Genomic DNA, 23796 nt, shown 5'->3' with positions numbered 1-23796 from the left:
CAGTGTACACCTGTGGCGCTATATAAAGGATAATAATAATAATAATAACAATGTGTCAGTGTACACCTGTGGCGCTATATAAATGATGATGATAATAATAATAATCTGTCAGTGTACACCTGTGGTGATATATAAATGATAATAATAATAATAATAATCTGTCAGTGTACACCTGTGGCACTATATATAAATAATAATAATCTGTCAGTGTACACCTGTGGCGCTATATAAATAATAATAATGTGTCAGTGTACACCTGTGGTGCTATATAAAGGATAATAATAATGTGTCAGTGTACACCTGTGGCGCTATATAAATAATAATAATAATAATCTGTCAGTGTACACCTGTGGCAATATATATATATATATATATGTATATATATATATATATATATATATATATATATATATATATATAATGATAATAATAAGTCAGTGTACACCTGTGGCACTATATAAATGATAATAATAATAGTAATCTGTCAGTGTACACCTGTGGCACTATGTAAATGATAATAATAATGATAATAATAATAGTAATCTGTCAGTGTACACCTGTGGCGCTATATAAATGATAATAATAATAATAATAATAATAATAATAATGTGTCAGTGTACACCTGTGGCGCTATATAAATAATAATAATAATAATCTGTCAGTGTACACCTGTGGCACTATATATATATATATATATATATATATATATATATAAATATATATATATATATATAATGATAATAATAAGTCAGTGTACACCTGTGGCACTATATAAATGATAATAATAATAGTTATCTGTCAGTGTACACCTGTGGCGCTATATAAATGATAATAATAATAATAATAATAATGTGTCAGTGTACACCTGTGGCGCTATATAAATGATAATAATAATAATAAGTCAGTGTACACCTGTGGCGCTATATAAATGATAATAATAATAATAATCTGTCAGTGTACACCTGTGGCGCTATATATAGATAATAATAATAATCTGTCAGTGTACACCTGTGGGGAGCTGTCTGTTGCCCTGGTAATTGTGTATACGTACACTCTGCCTTGTATGCTGGTCCTAGTAGAAATTCTGGGTCTGGCACTTGTTAACCCTTCGCCAGTAGAGCAGGGCGTGATAGGAATTAGGTGCAGCCGGCTTGTGCTTGGTAACTAACCTGTGTTACTAGTACTCAGACCGTGAGCTGGGGAGCGAGAGCATAAAACACTCAGGATGACAGAGCACTTACAGGAGAGAAGGTGAGTTGGGGTAATTACCTTCTGTTACTCAGGTACGTTATCCACATTGGGAGCTGATGGGATAATAACAGAACAGTTCTCAAAGAAACCTAAACCGTGTCCTGTTACGCTCACCTGGGGATGGGTTCTGACTGGTGTAGATGACGGAGAGTATTAATGGTTATGCTGGTATTTCAGGAGTGCCAGGTTCCAGCCTAAAGTGTAACAATGCTGCACCTGGGTCCTGCTCACTATGCAAGGATATCCTTACTAACCTGCACTGCTCACTAGCTCCAGGAATATCCTTACTAACCTGCACTGCTCACTAGCTCCAGGGAAATCCTTACTAACCTGCACTGCTCACTAGCTCCAGGGATATCCTTACTAACCTGCACTGCTCACTATGCAAGGATATCCTTACTAACCTGCACTGCTCACTAGCTCCAGGAATATCCTTACTAACCTGCACTGCTCACTAGCTCCAGGGATATCCTTACTAACCTGCACTGCTCACTAGCTCCAGGGATATCCTTACTAACCTGCACTGCTCACTAGCTTCAGGGATATCCTTACTAACCTGCACTGCTCACTAGCTCCAGGGATATCCTTACTAACCTGCACTGCTCACTAGCTCCAGGGATATCCTTACAAACCTCCACTGCTCACTATGCAAGGATATCCTTACTAACCTGCACTGCTCACTAGCTTCAGGGATATCCTTACTAACCTGCACTGCTCACTAGCTTCAGGGATATCCTTACAAACCTCCACTGCTCACTAGCTCCAGGGATATCCTTACTAACCTGCACTGCTCACTAGCTCCAGGGATATCCTTACTAACCTGCACTGCTCACTAGCTTCAGGGATATCCTTACAAACCTGCACTGCTCACTAGCTCCAGGGATATCCTTACTAACCTGCACTGCTCACTAGCTCCAGGAATATCCTTACAAACCTCCACTGCTCACTATGCAAGGATATCCTTACTAACCTGCACTGCTCACTAGGTCCAGGGATATCCTTACTAACCTGCACTGCTCACTAGCTCCAGGGATATCCTTACTAACCTGCACTGCTCACTAGCTCCAGGGATATCCTTACTAACCTGCACTGCTCACTAGCTTCAGGGATATCCTTACAAACCTGCACTGCTCACTAGCTCCAGGGATATCCTTACTAACCTGCACTGCTCACTAGCTCCAGGGATATCCTTACTAACCTGCACTGCTCACTAGCTTCAGGGATATCCTTACAAACCTGCACTGCTCACTAGCTCCAGGAATATCCTTACTAACCTGCACTGCTCACTATGCAAGGATATCCTTACTAACCTGCACTGCTCACTAGCTCCAGGGATATCCTTACTAACCTGCACTGCTCACTAGCTCCAGGTATATATCATAATGTATGTAACACACCACCGCCATGGCAGCCGTAATGTATGTGACAACACCGCCATGGCAGCCATAATGTATGTGTCACACCACCGCCATGGCAGCCGTAATGTATGTGACACACCACCGCCATAGCAGCTATAATGTATGTGACACACCACCGCCATGGCAGCTATAATGTATGTGTCACACCACCGCCATGGCAGCCGTAATGTATGTATGTGACACACCACCGCCATGGCAGCCGTAATGTATGTGACACACCACCGCCATGGCAGCCGTAATGTATGTGACACACCACCGCCATGGCAGCCGTAATGTATGTGACACACCACCGCCATGGCAGCTATAATGTATGTGACACACTACCGCCATGGCAGCTATAATGTATGTGATACCACCGCCATGGCAGCCGTAATGTATGTATGTGACACACCACCGCCATGGCAGCCGTAATGTATGTGACACACCACCGCCATGGCAGCCGTAATGTATGTGACACACCACCGCCATGGCAGCCGTAATGTATGTGACACACCACCGCCATGGCAGCCGTGATGTATGTGACACACCACCGCCATGGCAGCTATAATGTATGTGACACACCACCGCCATGGCAGCCGTAATGTATGTATGTGACACACCACCGCCATGGCAGCCGTAATGTATGTGACACACCACCGCCATGGCAGCCGTAATATATGTATGTGACACACCACCGCCATGGCAGCCGTAATGTATGTGACACACCACCGCCATGGCAGCCGTAATGTATGTGACACACCACCGCCATGGCAGCCGTAATGTATGTGACACACCACCGCCATGGCAGCCGTAATGTATGTGACACACCACCGCCATGGCAGCCGTAATATATGTATGTGACACACCGCTGCCATGGCAGCTATAATGTATGTGATACCACCGCCATGGCAGCCGTAATGTATGTATGCGACACACCACCGCCATGGCAGCTGTAATGTATGTGACACACCACCGCCATGGCAGCTATAATGTATGTGACACCACCGCCATGGCAGCTATAATGTATGTGAAATAGTGAGCAGAGCAGGATAGTTAAGATATCCATAGTGAGCAGTGCAGGATACTTAGGATATCCATATTGAGCAGAGCAGGATACTTAGGATATCCATATTGAGCAGAGCACCTCACTACAGGAAGGACAAAAAAATTATTTATCTAAAAACCGTGACAGGACCCAGGGTATCTATTCATTATTAGTTGTGGTTAGTTGTTGTAGCCAGAGAGAAGGACGTATGATCTCCTGATTAGCATGAAGAGTGGAAGCTACCTTAGGTCTGGAAGAATGATTAGATGGTATCACTACCAGGTGTATCAGTCCATGCACTGACGCAGGACAGCAGATGGCAGCAAGACAACAACCCTAAACACACAAATTTGTCTACAAATAATCATTTTAAACAGAAAAAAAATTGTGTTTGGCAATGCCGTCCTGATAATGATCCACTAGATATGTTGCGGTAGTATGTGGTGTGGGAAAGCCCCCAACGTCCATGGGATGAAGCCGGTCTGTGAGGGGGAATGGGCCAAAAATTCTAGAAAACCAGTCTGAAGACTGACCAACAATCACTATCAACGTCTGCTCAGAGGGTCACGCCAGGTACTGGTCTTAGAGGTTCACATATAGCTTACTAATCCTATGAATATAATGGTAAACAAATCCAACATATGGGATAGGATTTATAGTATCCTCTTCAGCCTTTAGGAGACGCTAATTAGCGTATCTGTCCCCTAACTTATCAGGCAGATATATCAGAGCGATTGCAATTTTATGTTTCGTGTTTCATGTTGAGTATATATGTCCCCTTTTTTATTGATATACCGGTACTAGCCGTTTTTATTATTCATTGTAATTTTACTGTGTATCTTATTAAATCTACTACTATATAGTAACATTATATATAGTATAGTATCATTTTCAATTTTACTACATAAGGATACCACAGGGGGCACCAGAGGGTTTCCTGTTTGTTACATCGCTATTAAGGAAAGATGAGCCCCTATTTTTTCATCCTGTGCCCAGAGACACTAGCGCTACCTTCAGCCCCTTTTTCTTCATCTCATATACATTATAGCTGCCATGAAGTTGGATATTTACTAACATTTTATAATATTGTGTTATTGGTAGTAAATCTATTTTCTTATCCTCAGGGAGACTCTGTGCACAGACATGAATGGCAAAGAAAAACCTCAGGTACAATCATAGGGAGATGGAGAGGCTGGGAGAGAGGCGGAGAGGGTACAGGGAGATGGAGAGGCTGGGAGAGAGGCGAAGAGGGTAAAGGGAGATGGAGAAGCTGGGAGAGAGGCGAAGAGGGTACAGGGAGATGGAGAGGCTGGGAGAGAGGCGGAGAGGGAACAGGGCGATGGAGAGAGGCGGAGAGGGTACAGGGAGATGGAGAGGCTGGGAGAGAGGCAGAGAGGGTACAGGGCGATGGAGAGACTAGGAGAGAGGCGGAGAGGGTACAGGGAGATGGAGAAACTGGGAGAGAGGCGGAGAGGGTAAAGGGAGATGGAGAAACTGGGAGAGAGGCGGAGAGGGTACAGGGAGATGGAGAGACTAGGAGAGGGGCGGAGAGGGTACAGGGAGATGGTGAGACTAGGAGAGAGGCGGAGAGGGTACAGGGAGATGGAGAGACTGGGAGAGAGGCGGAGAGGGTACAGGGAGATGGAGAGAGGCGGAGAGGGTACAGGGAGATGGAGAGGCTGGGAGAGAGGCGGAGAGGGTACAGGGAGATGGAGAGGCTGGGAGAGAGGCGGAGAGGGTACAGGGAGATGGAGAGGCTGGGAGAGAGGCGGAGAGGGTACAGGGAGATGGAGAGGCTGGGAGAGAGGCGGAGAGGGTACAGGGAGATGGAGAGGCTGGGAGAGAGGTGGAGAGGGTACAGGGAGATGGAGAGGCTGGGAGAGAGGCGAAGAGGGTACAGGGAGATGGAGAAACTGGGAGAGAGGCGGAGAGGGTAAAGGGAGATAGAGAAACTGGGAGAGAGGCGAAGAGGGTACAGGGAGAAGGAGAAACTGGGAGAGAGGCGGAGAGGGTACAGGGAGATGGAGAGGCAGGGAGAGAGGCGGAGAGGGTACAGGGAGATGGAGAGGCTGGGAGAGAGGCGGAGAGGGTTCAGGGAGATGGAGAGACTGGGAGAGAGGCGGAGAGGGTACAGGGAGATGGAGAGAGGCGGAGAGGGTACAGGGAGATGGTGAGACTAGGAGAGAGGCGGAGAGGGTACAGGGAGATGGTGAGACTAGGAGAGGGTACAGGGAGATGGAGAAACTGGGAGAGAGGTGGAGAGGGTACAGGGAGATGGAGAAACTGGGAGAGAGGCGAAGAGGGTACAGGGAGATGGAGAAACTGTGAGAGAGGCGGAGGAGGTACAGGGAGATGGAGAGAGGCAGAGAGGGTACAGGGAGATGGAGAGAGGCGGAGAGGGTACAGGGAGATGGAGAGACTGGGAGAGAGGCGGAGAGGGTAAAGGGAGATGGAGAAACTGGGAGAGAGGCGGAGAGGGTAAAGGGAGATGGAGAAACTGGGAGAGAGGCGAAGAGGGTACAGGGAGATGGAGAAACTGGGAGAGAGGCGGAGAGGGTACAGGGAGATGGAGAGGCTGGGAGAGAGGCTGAGAGGGTACAGGGAGATGGAGAGGCTGGGAGAGAGGCGGAGAGGGTACAGGGAGATGGAGAAACTGGGAGAGAGGCGGAGGAGGTACAGGGAGATGGAGAGAGGCGGAGAGGGCACAGGGAGATGGAGAGAAGCGGAGAGGGTACAGGGAGATGGAGAGGCTGGGAGAGAGGCGGAGAGGGTACAGGGAGATGGAGAGAGGCGGAGAGGGTACAGGGAGATGGAGAGAATGGGAGAGAGGCAGAGAGGGTAAAGGGAGATGGAGAAACTGGGAGAGAGGCGAAGAGGGTACAGGGAGATGGAGAAACTGGGAGAGAGGCGGAGAGGGTACAGGGAGATGGAGAGACTGGGAGAGAGGCGGAGAGGGTACAGGGAGATGGAGAGAGTACAGGGAGAGAGGCGGAGAGGGTACAGGGAGATGGAGAGAGGCGGAGAGGGTACAGGGAGATGGAGAGACTGGGAGAGAGGCGGAGAGGGTACAGGGAGATGGAGAGACTGGGAGAGAGGCGGAGAGGGTACAGGGAGATGGAGAGAGTACAGGGAGAGAGGCGGAGAGGGTACAGGGAGATGGAGAGAAGCGGAGAGGGTACAGGGAGATGGAGAGGCTGGGAGAGAGGCGGAGAGGGTACAGGGAGATGGAGAGAGGTGGAGAGGGAACAGGGAGATGGAGAGACTAGGAGAGGGTACAGGGAGATGGAGAGAAGCAGAGAGGGTACAGGGAGATGGAGAGGCTAGGAGAGAGGTGGAGAGGGTACAGGGAGATGGAGAGAGGCGGAGAGGGTACAGGGAGATGGAGAGACTAGGAGAGGGTACAGGGAGATGGAGAAACTGGGAGAGAGGCGGAGAGGGTAAAGGGAGATGGAGAGGCTGGGAGAGAGGCTGAGAGGGTACAGGGAGATGGAGAGACTCGGAGAGGGTACAGGGAGATGGAGAGAGGCGGAGAGGGTACAGGGAGATGGAGAAACTGGGAGAGAGGCGAAGAGGGTACAGGGAGAAGGAGAAACTGGGAGAGAGGCGGAGAGGGTACAGGGAGATGGAGAGGCTAGGAGAGAGGCGGAGAGGGTACAGGGAGATGGTGAGACTAGGAGAGAGGCTTAGAGGGTACAGGGAGATGGAGAAACTGGGAGAGAGGCGAAGAGGGTACAGGGAGATGGAGAAACTGGGAGAGAGTCGGAGGAGGTACAGGGAGATGGAGAGAGGCGGAGAGGGCACAGGGAGATGGAGAGAGGCGGAGAGGGTACAGGGAGATGGAGAGGCAGGGAGAGAGGCGGAGAGGGTACAGGGAGATGGAGAGAGTACAGGGAGAGAGGCGGAGAAGGTACAGGGAGATGGAGAGGCAGGGAGAGAGGCAGAGAGGGTACAGGGAGATGGAGAGGCTGGGAGAGAGGCGGAGAGGGTACAGGGAGATGGAGAGAGTACAGGGAGAGAGGCGGAGAAGGTACAGGGAGATGGAGAGGCAGGGAGAGAGGCGGAGAGGGTACAGGGAGATGGAGAGAGGCGGAGAGGGAACAGGGAGATGGAGAGACTAGGAGAGGGTAAAGGGAGATGGAGAGAGGCTGAGAGGGTACAGGGAGATGGAGAGACTGGGAGAGAGGCGGAGAGGGTACAGGGAGATGGAGAAACTGGGAGAGAGGCAGAGAGGGTACAGGGAGATGGAGAGACTGGGAGAGAGGCAGAGAGGGTACAGGGAGATGGAGAGACTGGGAGAGAGGCGGAGAGGGTACAGGGAGATGGAGAGTATGGGAGAGAGGCGGAGAGGGTACAGGGAGATGGAGAGGCTTGGAGAGAGGCGAAGAGGGTACAGGGAGAGGGAGAAACTGGGAGAGAGGCGGAGGAGGTACAGGGAGATGGAGAGAGGCGAAGAGGGTACAGGGAGATGGAGAAACTGGGAGAGAGGCAGAGAGGGTACAGGGAGATGTAGAGACTGGGAGAGAGGCGGAGAGGGTACAGGGAGATGGAGAGACTAGGAGAGGGTACAGGGAGATGGAGAAACTGGGAGAGAGGCGGAGAGGGTACAGGGAGATGGAGAGACTAGGAGAGGGTACAGGGAGATGGAGAAACTGGGAGAGAGGCGAAGAGGGTACAGGGAGATGGAGAGACTGGGAGAGAGGCGGAGAGGGTACAGGGAGATGGAGAAACTGGGAGAGAGGCAGAGAGGGTACAGGGAGATGGAGAGACTGGGAGAGAGGCAGAGAGGGTACAGGGAGATGGAGAGACTGGGAGAGAGGCGGAGAGGGTACAGGGAGATGGAGAGGCTTGGAGAGAGGCGAAGAGGGTACAGGGAGAGGGAGAAACTGGGAGAGAGGCGGAGGAGGTACAGGGAGATGGAGAGAGGCGGAGAGGGTACAGGGAGATGGAGAGAGGCGGAGAGGGTACAGGGAGATGGAGAGGCTGGGAGAGAGGCGGAGAGGGTACAGGGAGATGGAGAGAGTACAGCGAGAGAGGCGGAGAGGGTACAGGGAGATGGAGAGAGGCGGAGAAGGTACAGGGAGATGGAGAGGCAGGGAGAGAGGCGGAGAGGGTAAAGGGAGATGGAGAGAGGCTGAGAGGGTACAGGGAGATGGAGAGACTGGGAGAGAGGCGGAGAGGGTACAGGGAGATGGAGAAACTGGGAGAGAGGCAGAGAGGGTACAGGGAGATGGAGAGACTGGGAGAGAGGCGGAGAGGGTACAGGGAGATGGAGAAACTGGGAGAGAGGCGGAGAGGGTACAGGGAGATGGAGAGAGGCGAAGAGGGTACAGGGAGATGGAGAAACTGGGAGAGAGGCAGAGAGGGTACAGGGAGATGTAGAGACTGGGAGAGAGGCGGAGAGGGTACAGGGAGATGGAGAGACTAGGAGAGGGTACAGGGAGATGGAGAAACTGGGAGAGAGGCGGAGAGGGTACAGGGAGATGGAGAGACTAGGAGAGGGTACAGGGAGATGGAGAAACTGGGAGAGAGGCGAAGAGGGTACAGGGAGATGGAGAGACTGGGAGAGAGGCGGAGAGGGTACAGGGAGATGGAGAGAGTACAGGGAGATGGAGAAACTGGGAGAGAGGCGGAGAGGGTACAGGGAGATGGAGAGAGGCGGAGAGGGTACAGGGAGATGGAGAGACTGGGAGAGAGGCGGAGCAGGTACAGGGAGATGGAGAGACTAGGAGAGAGGCGGAGAGGGTACAGGGAGATGGAGAAACTGGGAGAGAGGCGGAGAAGGTACAGGGAGATGGAGAGGCTTGGAGAGAGGTGAAGAGGGTACAGGGAGATGGAGAAACTGGCAGAGAGGCGGAGAGGGTAAAGGGAGATGGAGAAACTGGGAGAGAGGCGGAGAGGGTAAAGGGAGATGGAGAGAGGCGGAGAGGGTACAGGGAGATGGAGAGACTAGGAGAGAGGCGGAGATGGTACAGGGAGATGGAGAAACTGGGAGAGAGGCGAAGAGGGTACAGGGAGATGGAGAGAGGCGGAGGGTACAGGGAGATGGAGAGAGGCGGAGAGGGTACAGGGAGATGGAGAGAGGCGGAGAGGGTACACTGAGATGGAGAGAGGTGGAGGGGGTACAGGGAGATGGAGAGACTGGGAGAGAGGCGGAGAGGGTACAGGGAGATGGAGAGACTTGGAGAGAGGTGGAGAGGGTAAAGGGAGATGGAGAGGCTTGGAGAGAGGCGAAGAGGGTACAGGGAGATGGAGAGAGGCGGAGAGGGTACAGGGAGATGGAGAAACTGGGAGAGAGGCGGAGAGGGTAAAGGGAGATGGAGAAACTGGGAGAGAGGCAGAGAGGGTATAGGGAGATGTAGAGACTGGGAGAGAGGCGGAGAGGGTACAGGGAGATGGAGAGACTGGGAGAGAGGCGGAGAGGGTAAAGGGAGATGGAGAGAGGCGGAGAGGGTACAGGGAGATGGAGAAACTGGGAGAGAGGCGGAGAGGGTACAGGGAGATGGAGAGGCTGGGAGAGAGGCGGAGAGGGTACAGGGAGATGGAGAGAGGCGGAGAGGGTACAGGGAGATGGAGAGAGGCGGAGAGGGTACAGGGAGATGGAGAGAGGCGGAGAGGGTACAGGGAGATGGAGAGAGTACAGGGAGAGAGGTGGAGAGGGTAAAGGGGGATGGAGAAACTGGGAGAGAGGCGGAGAGGGTAAAGGGAGATGGAGAAACTGGGAGAGAGGCAGAGAGGGTACAGGGAGATGGAGAGGCTGGGAGAGAGGCGGAGAGGGTACAGGGAGATGGAGAAACTGGGAGAGAGGCAGAGAGGGTACAGGGAGATGGAGAGAGTACAGGGAGAGAGGCGGAGAGGGTACAGGGAGATGGAGAGAGGCGGAGAGGGTACAGGGAGATGGAGAGGCTTGGAGAGAGGCGAAGAGGGTAAAAGGAGATGGAGAAACTGGGAGAGAGGCGAAGAGAGTACAGGGAGATGAAGAAACTGGGAGAGAGGCAGAGAGGGTACAGGGAGATGGAGAGGCTGGGAGAGAGGCGGAGAGGGTACAGGGAGATGGAGAAACTGGGAGAGAGGCGGAGAGGGTACAGGGAGATGGAGAGACTTGGAGAGAGGCGGAGAGGGTAAAGGGAGATGGAGAAACTGGCAGAGAGGCGAAGAGGGTACAGGGAGATGGAGAGAGGCGGAGGGTACAGGGAGATGGAGAGAGGTGGAGAGGGTACAGGGAGAGGGAGAGAGGCGGAGAGGGTACAGGGAGATGGAGAGAGGCGGAGAGGGTACACTGAGATGGAGAGAGGCGGAGAGGGTACAGGGAGATGGAGAGACTTGGAGAGAGGTGGAGAGGGTATAGGGAGATGGAGAGGCTTGGAGAGAGGCGAAGAGGGTACAGGGAGATGGAGAAACTGGGAGAGAGGCGGAGAGGGTAAAGGGAGATGGAGAAACTGGGAGAGAGGCAGAGAGGGTACAGGGAGATGGAGAGACTGGGAGAGAGGTGGAGAGGGTACAGGGAGATGGAGAAACTGGGAGAGAGGCAGAGAGGGTACAGGGAGATGGAGAGAGGCGGAGAGGGTACAGGGAGATGGAGAAACTGGGAGAGAGGCGGAGAGGGTAAAGGGAGATGGAGAAACTGGCAGAGAGGCGGAGAGGGTACAGGGAGATGGAGAGAGGCGGAGGGTACAGGGAGATGGAGAGAGGTGGAGAGGGTACAGGGAGACGGAGAGAGGCGGAGAGGGTACAGGGAGATGGAGAAACTGGGAGAGAGGCGGAGAGGGTACAGGGAGATGGAGAGAGGTGGAGAGGGTACAGGGAGACGTAGAGAGGCAGAGAGGGTCCAGGGAGATGGAGAGAGGCGGAGAGGGTACACTGAGATGGAGAGAGGCGGAGAGGGTACACTGAGATGGAGAGAGGCGGAGAGGGTACAGGGAGATGGAGAGACTGTAGACAGGGAGGAGGCAGTACAGAGAGAGAGACTGTAGAGGGAAGTGACAGTACAGAGAGATAGAGAGGGAAGAGACTGTATAGAGAGAGAGAGAGAGAGGGAGAGAGAGACTAGAGAGGGAAGTGACAGTACAGAGAGAGAGAGAGACAGTAGAGAGGGAAGTGACAGTACAGAGAGAGAGAGAGAGACTGTAGAGAGGGAAGTGACAGTACAGAGAGAGAGAGAGACAGTAGAGAGGGAAGTGACAGTAGAGAGAGATAGAGAGACTGTAGAGAGGGAAGTGACAGTACAGAGAGAGAGAGACTGTAGAGAGGGAAGTGACAGTACAGAGAGAGAGAGACTGTAGAGAGGGAAGTGACAGTACAGAGAGATAGAGAGACTGTAGAGAGGGAAGTGACAGTACAGAGAGAGAGAGACTGTAGAGAGGGACATGACAGTACAGAGAGATAGAGACTGTAGAGAGGGAAGTGACAGTACAGAGAGACTGTAGAGAGGGAAGTGACAGTACAGAGAGAGAGAGAGATAGAGACTGTAGAGAGGGAAGTGAAGGTACAGAGAGACTGTAGAGAGGGAAATGACAGTACAGAGAGAGAGAGAGAGTGACTGTAGAGAGGGAAGTGACAGTACAGAGAGAGAGAGAGACTGTAGAGAGGGAAGTGACAGTACAGAGAGAGAGAGAGAGACTGTAGAGAGGGAAGTGACAGTACAGAGAGAGAGAGAGTGACTGTAGAGAGGGAAGTGACAGTACAGAGAGAGAGAGAGACTGTAGAGAGGGATGTGACAGTACAGAGAGAGAGAGAGTGACTGTAGAGAGGGAAGTGACAGTACAGAGAGAGAGAGAGACTGTAGAGAGGGAAGTGACAGTACAGAGAGAGAGAGAGTGACTGTAGAGAGGGAAGTGACAGTACAGAGAGATAGAGAGACTGTAGAGAGGGAAGTGACAGTACAGAGATAGAGAGACTGTAGAGAGGGAAGTGACAGTACAGAGAGAGAGACAGAGAGAGAGTGACTGTAGAGAGGGAAGTGACAGTACCGATAGATAGAAAGACACTGTAGAGAGGGAAGTGACAGTAGAGAGAGATAGAGAGACTGTAGAGAGGGAAGTGACAGTACAGAGAGAGAGAGAGAGAGAGAGACTGTAGAGAGGGAAGTGACAGTACAGAGAGACTGTAGAGAGGGAAGTGACAGTACAGAGAGAGAGAGAGAGACTGTAGAGAGGGAAGTGAAGGTACAGAGAGACTGTAGAGAGGGAAGTGACAGTACAGAGAGAGAGAGAGACTGTAGAGAGGGAAGTGACAGTACAGAGACTGTAGAGAGGGAAGTGACAGTACAGAGAGAGAGAGAGAGACTGTAGAGAGGGAAGTGACAGTACAGAGAGACTGAAGAGAGGGAAGTGACAGTACAGAGAGACTGTAGAGAGGGAAGTGACAGTACAGAGAGAGAGAGAGAGTGACTGTAGAGAGGGAAGTGACAGTACAGAGAGAGAGAGAAAGAGACTGTAGAGAGGGAAGTGACAGTACAGAGAGAGAGAGAGAGACTGTAGAGAGGGAAGTGACAGTACAGAGAGACTGTAGAGAGGGAAGTGACAGTACAGAGAGACTGAAGAGAGGGAAGTGACAGTACAGAGAGACTGTAGAGAGGGAAGTGACAGTACAGAGAGAGAGAGAGAGAGAGAGACTGTAGAGAGGGAAGTGACAGTACAGAGAGATAGAGAGACTGTAGAGAGGGAAGTGACAGTACAGAGAGAGAGAGAGACTGTAGAGAGGGAAGTGACAGTACAGAGAGAGAGAGAGACTGTAGAGAGGGAAGTGACAGTACAGAGAGAGAGAGAAAGAGACTGTAGAGAGGGAAGTGACAGTACAGAGAGACTGTAGAGAGGGAAGTGACAGTACAGAGAGATAGAGAGACTGTAGAGAGGGAAGTGACAGTACAGAGAGACTGTAGAGAGGGAAGTGACAGTACAGAGAGATAGAGAAACTGTGGAGAGGGAAGTGACAGTACCGAGAGATAGAGAGACACTGTAGAGAGGGAAGTGACAGTAGAGAGAGATAGAGAGAGACTGTTGAGAGGGAAGTGACAGTACAGAGAGAGACAGTAGAGAGGGAAGTGACAGTACCGAGAGATAGAGAGAGACTGTAGAGAGGGAAGTGACAGTACAGAGAGAGAGAGAGACTGTAGAGAGGGAAGTGACAGTACAGAGAGATAGAGAGATTGTAGAGAGGGAAGTGACAGTACAGAGAGATAGAGAAAGACTGTAGAGAGGGAAGTGACAATACAGAGAGAGAGAGAGACTGAAGAGAGGGAAGTGACAGTACAGAGAGACGGTAGAGAGGGAAGTGACAGTACAGAGAGAGAGAGACAGTAGAGAGGGAAGTGACAGTACAGAGAGATAGAGAGATTGTAGAGAGGGAAGTGACAGTACAGAGAGACTGTAGAGAGGGAAGTGACAGTACAGAGAGATAGAGAGACTGTGGAGAGGGAAGTGACAGTACCGAGAGATAGAGAGAGACTGTAGAGAGGAAAGTGACAGTACAGAGAGATAGAGAGACTGTAGAGAGGGTAGTGACAGTACAGAGAGAGAGAGAGACTGTAGAGAGGGAAGTGACAGTACATAGAGAGAGAGAGAGAGACTGTAGAGAGGGAAGTGACAGTACAGAGAGAGAGAGAGACTGAAGAGAGGGAAGTGACAGTACAGAGAGACAAGTGACAGTACAGAGAGAGAGAGAGACTGAAGAGAGGGAAGTGACAGTACAGAGAGACTGTAGAGAGGGAAGTAACAGTACAGAGAGAGAGAGAGAGACTGTAGAGGGAAGTGACAGTACAGAAAGATAGAGAGAGACTGTAGAGAGGGAAGTGACAGTACAGAAAGAGAAAGAGAGCCAGTAGAGAGGGAAGTGACAGTACCGAGAGATAGAGAGAGACTGTAGAGAGGGAAGTGACAGTACAGAGAGAGAGAGAGAGAGAGACTGTAGAGGGAAGTGACAGTACAGAGAGATAGAGACAGACTGTAGAGAGGGAAGTGACAGTACAGAGAGAGACTGTAGAGAGGGAAGTGACAGTACAGAGAGAGACAGTAGAGAGGGAAGTGACAGTACAGAGAGATAGAGAGAGACTGTAGAGAGGGAAGTGACAATACAAAGAGAGAGAGAGACTGTAGAGAGGGAAGTGACAGTACAGAGAGAGAGAGAGACTGTAGAGAGGGAAGTGACAGTACAGAGAGATAGAGAGAGACTGTAGAGAGGGAAGTGACAGTACAGAGAGACTGTAGAGAGGGAAGTGACAGTACAGAGAGAGAGAGACTGTAGAGAGGGAAGTGACAGTACAGAGAGATAGAGAGACTGTAGAGAGGGAAGTGACAGTACAGAGAGACAGGAGAGAGGGAAGTGACAGTACAGAGAGATAGAGAGACTGTGGAGAGGGAAGTGACAGTACCGATAGATAGAAAGACACTGTAGAGAGGGAAGTGACAGTAGAGAGAGATAGAGAGACTGTAGAGAGGGAAGTGACAGTACAGAGAGATAGAGAAAGACTGTAGAGAGGGAAGTGACAATACAGAGAGAGAGAGAGACTGTAGAGAGGGAAGTGACAGTACAGAGAGACTGTAGAGAGGGAAGTGACAGTACAGAGAGAGAGAGAGAGACTGTAGAGAGGGAAGTGAAGGTACAGAGAGACTGTAGAGAGGGAAGTGACAGTACAGAGAGAGAGAGAGACTGAAGAGAGGGAAGTGACAGTACAGAGAGACTGTAGAGAGGGAAGTGACAGTACAGAGAGACTGTAGAGAGGGAAGTGACAGTACAGAGAGAGAGAGACTGTAGAGGGAAGTGACAGTACAGAGAGATAGAGAGAGACTGTAGAGAGGGAAGTGACAGTACAGAGAGAGAGAGAGAGAGAGAGACAGTAGAGAGGGAAGTGACAGTACCGAGAGATAGAGAGAGACTGTAGAGAGGGAAGTGACAGTACAGAGAGAGAGAGAGAGAGAGACTGTAGAGGGAAGTGACAGTACAGAGAGATAGAGAGAGACTGTAGAGAGGGAAGTGACAGTACAGAGAGACTGTAGAGAGGGAAGTGACAGTACAGAGAGACTGTAGAGAGGGAAGTGACAGTACAGAGAGACTGTAGATAGGGAAGTGACAGTACAGAGAGAGAGAGAGACTGTAGAGAGGGAAGTGACAATACAAAGAGATAGAGAGAGACTGTAGAGAGGGAAGTGACAGTACAGAGAGAGAGAGAGACTGTAGAGAGAGAAGTGACAGTACAGAGAGACTGTAGAGAAGGATGTGACAGTACAGAGAGATAGAGAGACTGTAGAGAGGGAAGTGACAGTACAGAGAGACTGTAGAGAGGGAAGTGACAGTACAGAGAGAGAGAGACTGTAGAGAGGGAAGTGACAGTACAAAGAGATAGAGTGACTGTAGAGAGGGAAGTGACAGTACAGAGAGATAGAGAGACTGTAGAGAGGGAAGTGACAGTACCGAGAGATAGAGAGAGACTGTAGAGAGGGAAGTGACAGTACAGAGAGAGAGAGACTGTAGAGAGGGACGTGACAGTACAGAGAGATAGAGACTGTAGAGAGGGAAGTGACAGTACAGAGAGATAGAGAGAGACTGTAGAGAGGGAAGTGACAGTACAGAGAGATAGAGAGAGACTGTAGAGAGGGAAGTGACAGTACAGAGACATAGAGAGACTGTAGAGAGGGAATTGACTACAGAGAGAGAGAGAGACTGTAGAGAGGGATGTGACAGTACAGAGAGATAGAGACTGTAGAGAGGGAAGTGACAGTACAGAGAGACTGTAGAGAGGGAAGTGACAGTACAGAGAGATAGAGTGACTGTAGAGAGGGAAGAGACAGTACAGAGAGAGAGAGAGACTGTAGAGAGGGAAGTGACAGTACAGAGAGATAGAGAGAGACTGTAGAGAGGGAAGTGACAGTACAGAGAGAGAGAGAGAGACTGTAGAGAGAGAAGTGACAGTACAGAGAGACTGTAGAGAGGGAAGTGACAGTACAGAGAGATAGAGAGAGACTGTAGAGAGGGAAGTGACAGTACAGAGAGACTGTAGAGAGGGAAGTGACAGTACAGAGAGACTGTAGAGAGGGAAGTGACAGTACAGAGAGACTGTAGAGAGGGAAGTGACAGTACAGAGAGAGAGAGAGAGACTGTAGAGAGGGAAGTGAAGGTACAGAGAGACTGTAGAGAGGGAAGTGACAGTACAGAGAGACTGTAGAGAGGGAAGTGACAGTACAGAGAGAGAGAGAGACTGAAGAGAGGGAAGTGACAGTACAGAGAGACTGTAGAGAGGGAAGTGACAGTACAGAGAGAGAGAGAGACTGTAGAGAGGGAAGTGACAGTACAGAGAGAGAGAGAGAGACTGTAGAGAGGGAAGTGACAGTACAGAGAGAGAGAGACTGTAGAGGGGGAAGTGACAGTACAAAGAGATAGAGTGACTGTAGAGAGGGAAGTGACAGTACAGAGAGATAGAGAGACTGTAGAGAGGGAAGTGACAGTACCGAGAGATAGAGAGAGACTGTAGAGAGGGAAGTGACAGTACAGAGAGAGAGAGAGACTGTAGAGAGGGAAGTGACAGTACAGAGAGAGAGAGACTGTAGAGAGGGAAGTGACAGTACAAAGAGATAGAGTGACTGTAGAGAGGGAAGTGACAGTACAGAGAGATAGAGAGACTGTAGAGAGGGAAGTGACAGTACCGAGAGATAGAGAGAGACTGTAGAGAGGGAAGTGACAGTACAGAGAGAGAGAGACTGTAGAAAGGGACGTGACAGTACAGAGAGATAGAGACTGTAGAGAGGGTAGTAACAGTACAGAGAGAGATAGAGAGAGACTGTAGAGAGGGAAGTGACAGTACAGAGAGATAGAGAGAGACTGTAGAGAGGGAAGTGACAGTACAGAGAGATAGAGAGACTGTAGAGAGGGAATTGACTACAGAGAGAGAGAGAGACTGTAGAGAGGGACGTGACAGTACAGAGAGATAGAGACTGTAGAGAGGGAAGTGACAGTACAGAGAGACTGTAGAGAGGGAAGTGACAGTACAGAGAGATAGAGAGACTGTAGAGAGGGAAGAGACAGTACAGAGAGAGAGAGAGACTGTAGAGAGGGAAGTGACAGTACAGAGAGATAGAGAGAGACTGTAGAGAGGGAAGTGACAGTACAGAGAGAGAGAGAGAGACTGTAGAGAGAGAAGTGACAGTACAGAGAGACTGTAGAGAGGGAAGTGACAGTACAGAGAGATAGAGAGAGACTGTAGAGAGGGAAGTGACAGTACAGAGAGACTGTAGAGAGGGAAGTGACAGTACAGAGAGACTGTAGAGAGGGAAGTGACAGTACAGAGAGACTGTAGAGAGGGAAGTGACAGTACAGAGAGAGAGAGAGAGAGAGACTGTAGAGAGGGAAGTGAAGGTACAGAGAGACTGTAGAGAGGGAAGTGACAGTACAGAGAGACTGTAGAGAGGGAAGTGACAGTACAGAGAGAGAGAGAGACTGAAGAGAGGGAAGTGACAGTACAGAGAGACTGTAGAGAGGGAAGTGACAGTACAGAGAGAGAGAGAGACTGTAGAGAGGGAAGTGACAGTACAGAGAGAGAGAGAGAGACTGTAGAGAGGGAAGTGACAGTACAGAGAGAGAGAGAGACTGTAGAGAGGGAAGTGACAGTACAGAGAGATAGAGAGACTGTAGAGAGGGAAGTGACAGTACAGAGAGAGAGAGACTGTAGAGAGGGAAGTGACAGTACCGAGAGAGAGAGAGAGACTGTAGAGAGGGAAGTGACAGTACCGAGAGATAGAGAGAGACTGTAGAGAGGGAAGTGACAGTACAGAGAGAGAGAGACTGTAGAGAGGGACGTGACAGTACAGAGAGATAGAGACTGTAGAGAGGGAAGTGACAGTACAGAGAGAGAGAGAGAGACTGTAGAGAGAGAAGTGACAGTACAGAGAGACTGTAGAGAGGGAAGTGACAGTACAGAGAGATAGAGAGAGACTGTAGAGAGGGAAGTGACAGTACAGAGAGACTGTAGAGAGGGAAGTGACAGTACAGAGAGACTGTAGAGAGGGAAGTGACAGTACAGAGAGACTGTAGAGAGGGAAGTGACAGTACAGAGAGAGAGAGAGACTGTAGAGAGGGAAGTGAAGGTACAGAGAGACTGTAGAGAGGGAAGTGACAGTACAGAGAGACTGTAGAGAGGGAAGTGACAGTACAGAGAGAGAGAGAGACTGAAGAGAGGGAAGTGACAGTACAGAGAGACTGTAGAGAGGGAAGTGACAGTACAGAGAGAGAGAGAGACTGTAGAGAGGGAAGTGACAGTACAGAGAGAGAGAGAGAGACTGTAGAGAGGGAAGTGACAGTACAGAGAGAGAGAGACTGTAGAGGGGGAAGTGACAGTACAAAGAGATAGAGTGACTGTAGAGAGGGAAGTGACAGTACAGAGAGATAGAGAGACTGTAGAGAGGGAAGTGACAGTACCGAGAGATAGAGAGAGACTGTAGAGAGGGAAGTGACAGTACAGAGAGAGAGAGAGACTGTAGAGAGGGAAGTGACAGTACAGAGAGAGAGAGACTGTAGAGAGGGAAGTGACAGTACAAAGAGATAGAGTGACTGTAGAGAGGGAAGTGACAGTACAGAGAGATAGAGAGACTGTAGAGAGGGAAGTGACAGTACCGAGAGATAGAGAGAGACTGTAGAGAGGGAAGTGACAGTACAGAGAGAGAGAGACTGTAGAAAGGGACGTGACAGTACAGAGAGATAGAGACTGTAGAGAGGGTAGTGACAGTACAGAGAGAGATAGAGAGAGACTGTAGAGAGGGAAGTGACAGTACAGAGAGATAGAGAGAGACTGTAGAGAGGGAAGTGACAGTACAGAGAGATAGAGAGACTGTAGAGAGGGAATTGACTACAGAGAGAGAGAGAGACTGTAGAGAGGGACGTGACAGTACAGAGAGATAGAGACTGTAGAGAGGGAAGTGACAGTACAGAGAGACTGTAGAGAGGGAAGTGACAGTACAGAGAGATAGAGAGACTGTAGAGAGGGAAGAGACAGTACAGAGAGAGAGAGAGACTGTAGAGAGGGAAGTGACAGTACAGAGAGATAGAGAGAGACTGTAGAGAGGGAAGTGACAGTACAGAGAGAGAGAGAGAGACTGTAGAGAGAGAAGTGACAGTACAGAGAGACTGTAGAGAGGGAAGTGACAGTACAGAGAGATAGAGAGAGACTGTAGAGAGGGAAGTGACAGTACAGAGAGACTGTAGAGAGGGAAGTGACAGTACAGAGAGACTGTAGAGAGGGAAGTGACAGTACAGAGAGACTGTAGAGAGGGAAGTGACAGTACAGAGAGAGAGAGAGAGAGAGACTGTAGAGAGGGAAGTGAAGGTACAGAGAGACTGTAGAGAGGGAAGTGACAGTACAGAGAGACTGTAGAGAGGGAAGTGACAGTACAGAGAGAGAGAGAGACTGAAGAGAGGGAAGTGACAGTACAGAGAGACTGTAGAGAGGGAAGTGACAGTACAGAGAGAGAGAGAGACTGTAGAGAGGGAAGTGACAGTACAGAGAGAGAGAGAGAGACTGTAGAGAGGGAAGTGACAGTACAGAGAGAGAGAGAGACTGTAGAGAGGGAAGTGACAGTACAGAGAGATAGAGAGACTGTAGAGAGGGAAGTGACAGTACAGAGAGAGAGAGACTGTAGAGAGGGAAGTGACAGTACCGAGAGAGAGAGAGAGACTGTAGAGAGGGAAGTGACAGTACCGAGAGATAGAGAGAGACTGTAGAGAGGGAAGTGACAGTACAGAGAGAGAGAGACTGTAGAGAGGGACGTGACAGTACAGAGAGATAGAGACTGTAGAGAGGGAAGTGACAGTACAGAGAGACTGTAGAGAGGGAAGTGACAGTACAGAGAGATAGAGAGAGACTGTAGAGAGGGAAGTGACAGTACAGAGAGATAGAGAGACTGTAGAGAGGGAATTGACTACAGAGAGAGAGAGAGAGAGAGAGACTGTAGAGAGGGACGTGACAGTACAGAGAGATAGAGACTGTAGAGAGGGAAGTGACAGTACAGAGAGACTGCAGAGAGGGAAGTGACAGTACAGAGAGATAGAGAGACTGTAGAGAGGGAAGAGACAGTACAGAGAGAGAGAGAGAGAGACTGTAGAGAGAGAAGTGACAGTACAGAGAGACTGTAGAGAGGGAAGTGGCAGTACAGAGAGAGAGAGAGACTGAAGAGAGGGAAGTGACAGTACAGAGAGAGAGAGAGAGACTGTAGAGAGAGAAGTGACAGTACAGAGAGACTGTAGAGAGGGAAGTGACAATACAGAGAGATAGAGAGAGACTGTAGAGAGGGAAGTGACAGTACAGAGAGACTGTAGAGAGGGAAGTGACAGTACAGAGAGAGAGAGAGAGAGACTGTAGAGAGGGAAGTGACAGTACAGAGAGAGAGAGTGACTGTAGAGAGGGAAGTGACAGTACAGAGAGATAGAGAGACTGTAGAGAGGGAAGTGACAGTACAGAGAGATAGAGAGACTGTAGAGAGGGTAGTGACAGTACAGAGAGAGAGAGAGAGAGACTGTAGAGAGGGAAGTGACAGTACAGAGAGAGAGAGAGAGAGACTGTAGAGAGGGAAGTGACAGTAGAGAGAGAGAGAGAGACTGTAGAGAGGGAAGTGACAGTACAGAGAGACTGTAGAGAGGGAAGTGACAGTACAGAGAGACTGTAGAGAGGGAAGTGACAGTACAGAGAGACTGTAGAGGGAAGTGACAGTACAGAGAGCGACTGTAGAGAGGGAAGTGACAGTAAAGAGAGATAGAGAGAGACTGTAGAGAGGGAAGTGACAGTACAGAGAGAGACAGTAGAGAGGGAAGTGACAGTACTGAGAGATAGAGAGAGACTGTAGAGAGGGAAGTGACAATACAGAGAGAGAGAGAGACTGTAGAGAGGGAAGTGACAGTACAGAGAGAGAGAGAGAGACTGTAGAGAGGGAAGTGACAGTACAGAGAGATAGAGACTGTAGAGAGGGAAGTGACAGTACAGAGAGACTGTAGAGAGGGAAGTGACAGTACAGAGAGACTGTAGAGAGGGAAGTGACAGTACAGAGAGAGAGAGACTGTAGAGAGGGAAGTGACAGTACAGAGAGATAGAGAGACTGTAGAGAGGGAAGTGACAGTACAGAGAGACAGGAGAGAGGGAAGTGACAGTACAGAGAGATAGAGAGACTGTGGAGAGGGAAGTGACAGTACAGAGAGATAGAGAAAGACTGTAGAGAGGGAAGTGAAATTACAGAGAGACTGTAGAGAGGGAAGTGACAGTACAGAGAGAGAGAGAGAGAGAGAGAGACTGTAGAGAGGGAAGTGACAGTAGAGAGAGATAGAGAGAGACTGTAGAGAGGGAAGTGACAGTAGAGAGAGATAGAGAGACTGTAGAGAGGGAAGTGACAGTACAGAGAGATAGAGAAAGACTGTAGAGAGGGAAGTGAAGGTACAGAGAGACTGTAGAGAGGGAAGTGACAGTACAGAGAGATAGAGAGACTGTAGAGAGGGAAGTGACAGTACAGAGAGAGAGAGAGACTGTAGAGAGGGAAGTGACAGTACAGAGAGACTGTAGAGAGGGAAGTGACAGTACAGAGAGAGAGACTGTAGAGAGGGAAGTGACAGTACAGAGAGAGAGAGAGACTGTAGAGAGGGATGTGACAGTACAGAGAGATAGAGAGAGACTGTAGAGAGGGAAGTGACAGTACAGAGAGACTGTAGAGAGGGAAGTGACAGTACAGAGAGACTGTAGAGAGGGAAGTGACAGTACAGAGAGACTGTAGAGAGGGAAGTGACAGTACAGAGAGACTGTAGAGAGTGAAGTGACAGTACAGAGAGAGAGAGAGACTGTAGAGGGAAGTGACAGTACAGAGAGATAGAGAGAGACTGTAGAGAGGGAAGTGACAGTACAGAGAGAGAGAGAGAGAGACAGTAGAGAGGGAAGTGACAGTACCGAGAGATAGAGAGAGACTGTAGAGAGGGAAGTGACAGTACAGAGAGAGAGAGAGAGAGAGACTGTAGAGAGGGATGTGACAGTACAGAGAGATAGAGAGACTGTAGAGAGGGAAGTGACAGTACAGAGAGACTGTAGAGAGGGAAGTGACAGTACAGAGAGATAGAGAGACTGTAGAGAGGGAAGTGACAGTACAGAGAGAGAGACTGTTGAGAGGGAAGTGACAGTACAGAGAGAGAGAGAGAGAGAGAGAGACTGTAGAGAGGGAAGTGACAGTACTGAGAGATAAAGAGAGACTGTAGAGAGGGAAGTGACAGTACAGAGAGAGAGACTGTAGAGAGGGACGTGACAGTACAGAGAGATAGAGACTGTAGAGAGGGAAGTGACAGTACAGAGAGACTGTAGAGAGGGAAGTGACAGTACAGAGAAATAGAGAGAGAATGTAGAGAGGGAAGTGACAGTACAGAGAGACTGTAGAGAGGGAAGTGACAGTACAGAGAGAGAGAGAGAGACTGTAGAGAGAGAAGTGACAGTACAGAGAGACTGTAGAGAGGGAAGTGACAGTAGAGAGAGACTGTAGAGAGGGAAGTGACAGTACAGAGAGACTGTAGAGAGGGAAGTGACAGTACAGAGAGAGAGAGAGAGAGAGAGAGAGAGACTGTAGAGAGGGAAGTGAAGGTACAGAGAGACTGTAGAGAGGGAAGTGACAGTACAGAGAGAGAGAGAGACTGAAGAGAGGGAAGTGACAGTACAGAGAGACTGTAGAGAGGGAAGTGACAGTACAGAGATAGAGAGAGAGAGACTGTAGAGAGGGAAGTGACAGTACAGAGAGAGAGAGAGTGACTGTAGAGAGGGAAGTGACAGTACAGAGAGAGAGAGAGAGAGAGACTGTAGAGAGGGATGTGACAGTACAGAGAGATAGAGAGAGACTGTAGAGAGGGAAGTGACAGTACAGAGAGAGTGAGAGAGAGACAGTAGAGAGGGAAGTGACAGTACCGAGAGATAGAGAGAGACTGTAGAGAGGGAAGTGACAGTACAGAGAGAGAGAGAGAGAGACTGTAGAGAGGGATGTGACAGTACAGAGAGATAGAGAGAGACTGTAGAGAGGGAAGTGACAGTACAGAGAGACTGTAGAGAGGGAAGTGACAGTACAGAGAGATAGAGAGACTGTAGAGAGGGAAGTGACAGTACAGAGAGAG

General features: G+C 49.9%; 1 protein-coding gene across 3 annotated transcripts in view; it reads left to right on the top strand.

The window, feature by feature from the left end:
• The first annotated feature begins 1179 nt into the window (after positions 1-1179).
• PDE9A (phosphodiesterase 9A) overlaps positions 1180-23796 on the top strand; it is a 186159-nt gene continuing 163542 nt past the window's right edge. For all 3 annotated transcript variants that reach the window (XM_088463369.1, XM_088463370.1, XM_088463368.1), the window contains exons 1-2: positions 1180-1251; positions 4818-4860. In XM_088463369.1, coding sequence (XP_088319495.1) covers positions 1226-1251; positions 4818-4860 — 69 coding nt within the window. In that variant the 5' untranslated portion in view covers positions 1180-1225. The remainder of the gene's footprint in view (positions 1252-4817; positions 4861-23796) is intronic.

Source organism: Taudactylus pleione, unplaced genomic scaffold (assembly GCF_031769625.1).
Source record: "Taudactylus pleione unplaced genomic scaffold, aTauple2 ptg001351l, whole genome shotgun sequence".
NCBI classification, from domain to species: Eukaryota; Metazoa; Chordata; class Amphibia; order Anura; family Myobatrachidae; genus Taudactylus; species Taudactylus pleione.
This window is presented reverse-complemented; position numbering and strand designations above follow the sequence as displayed.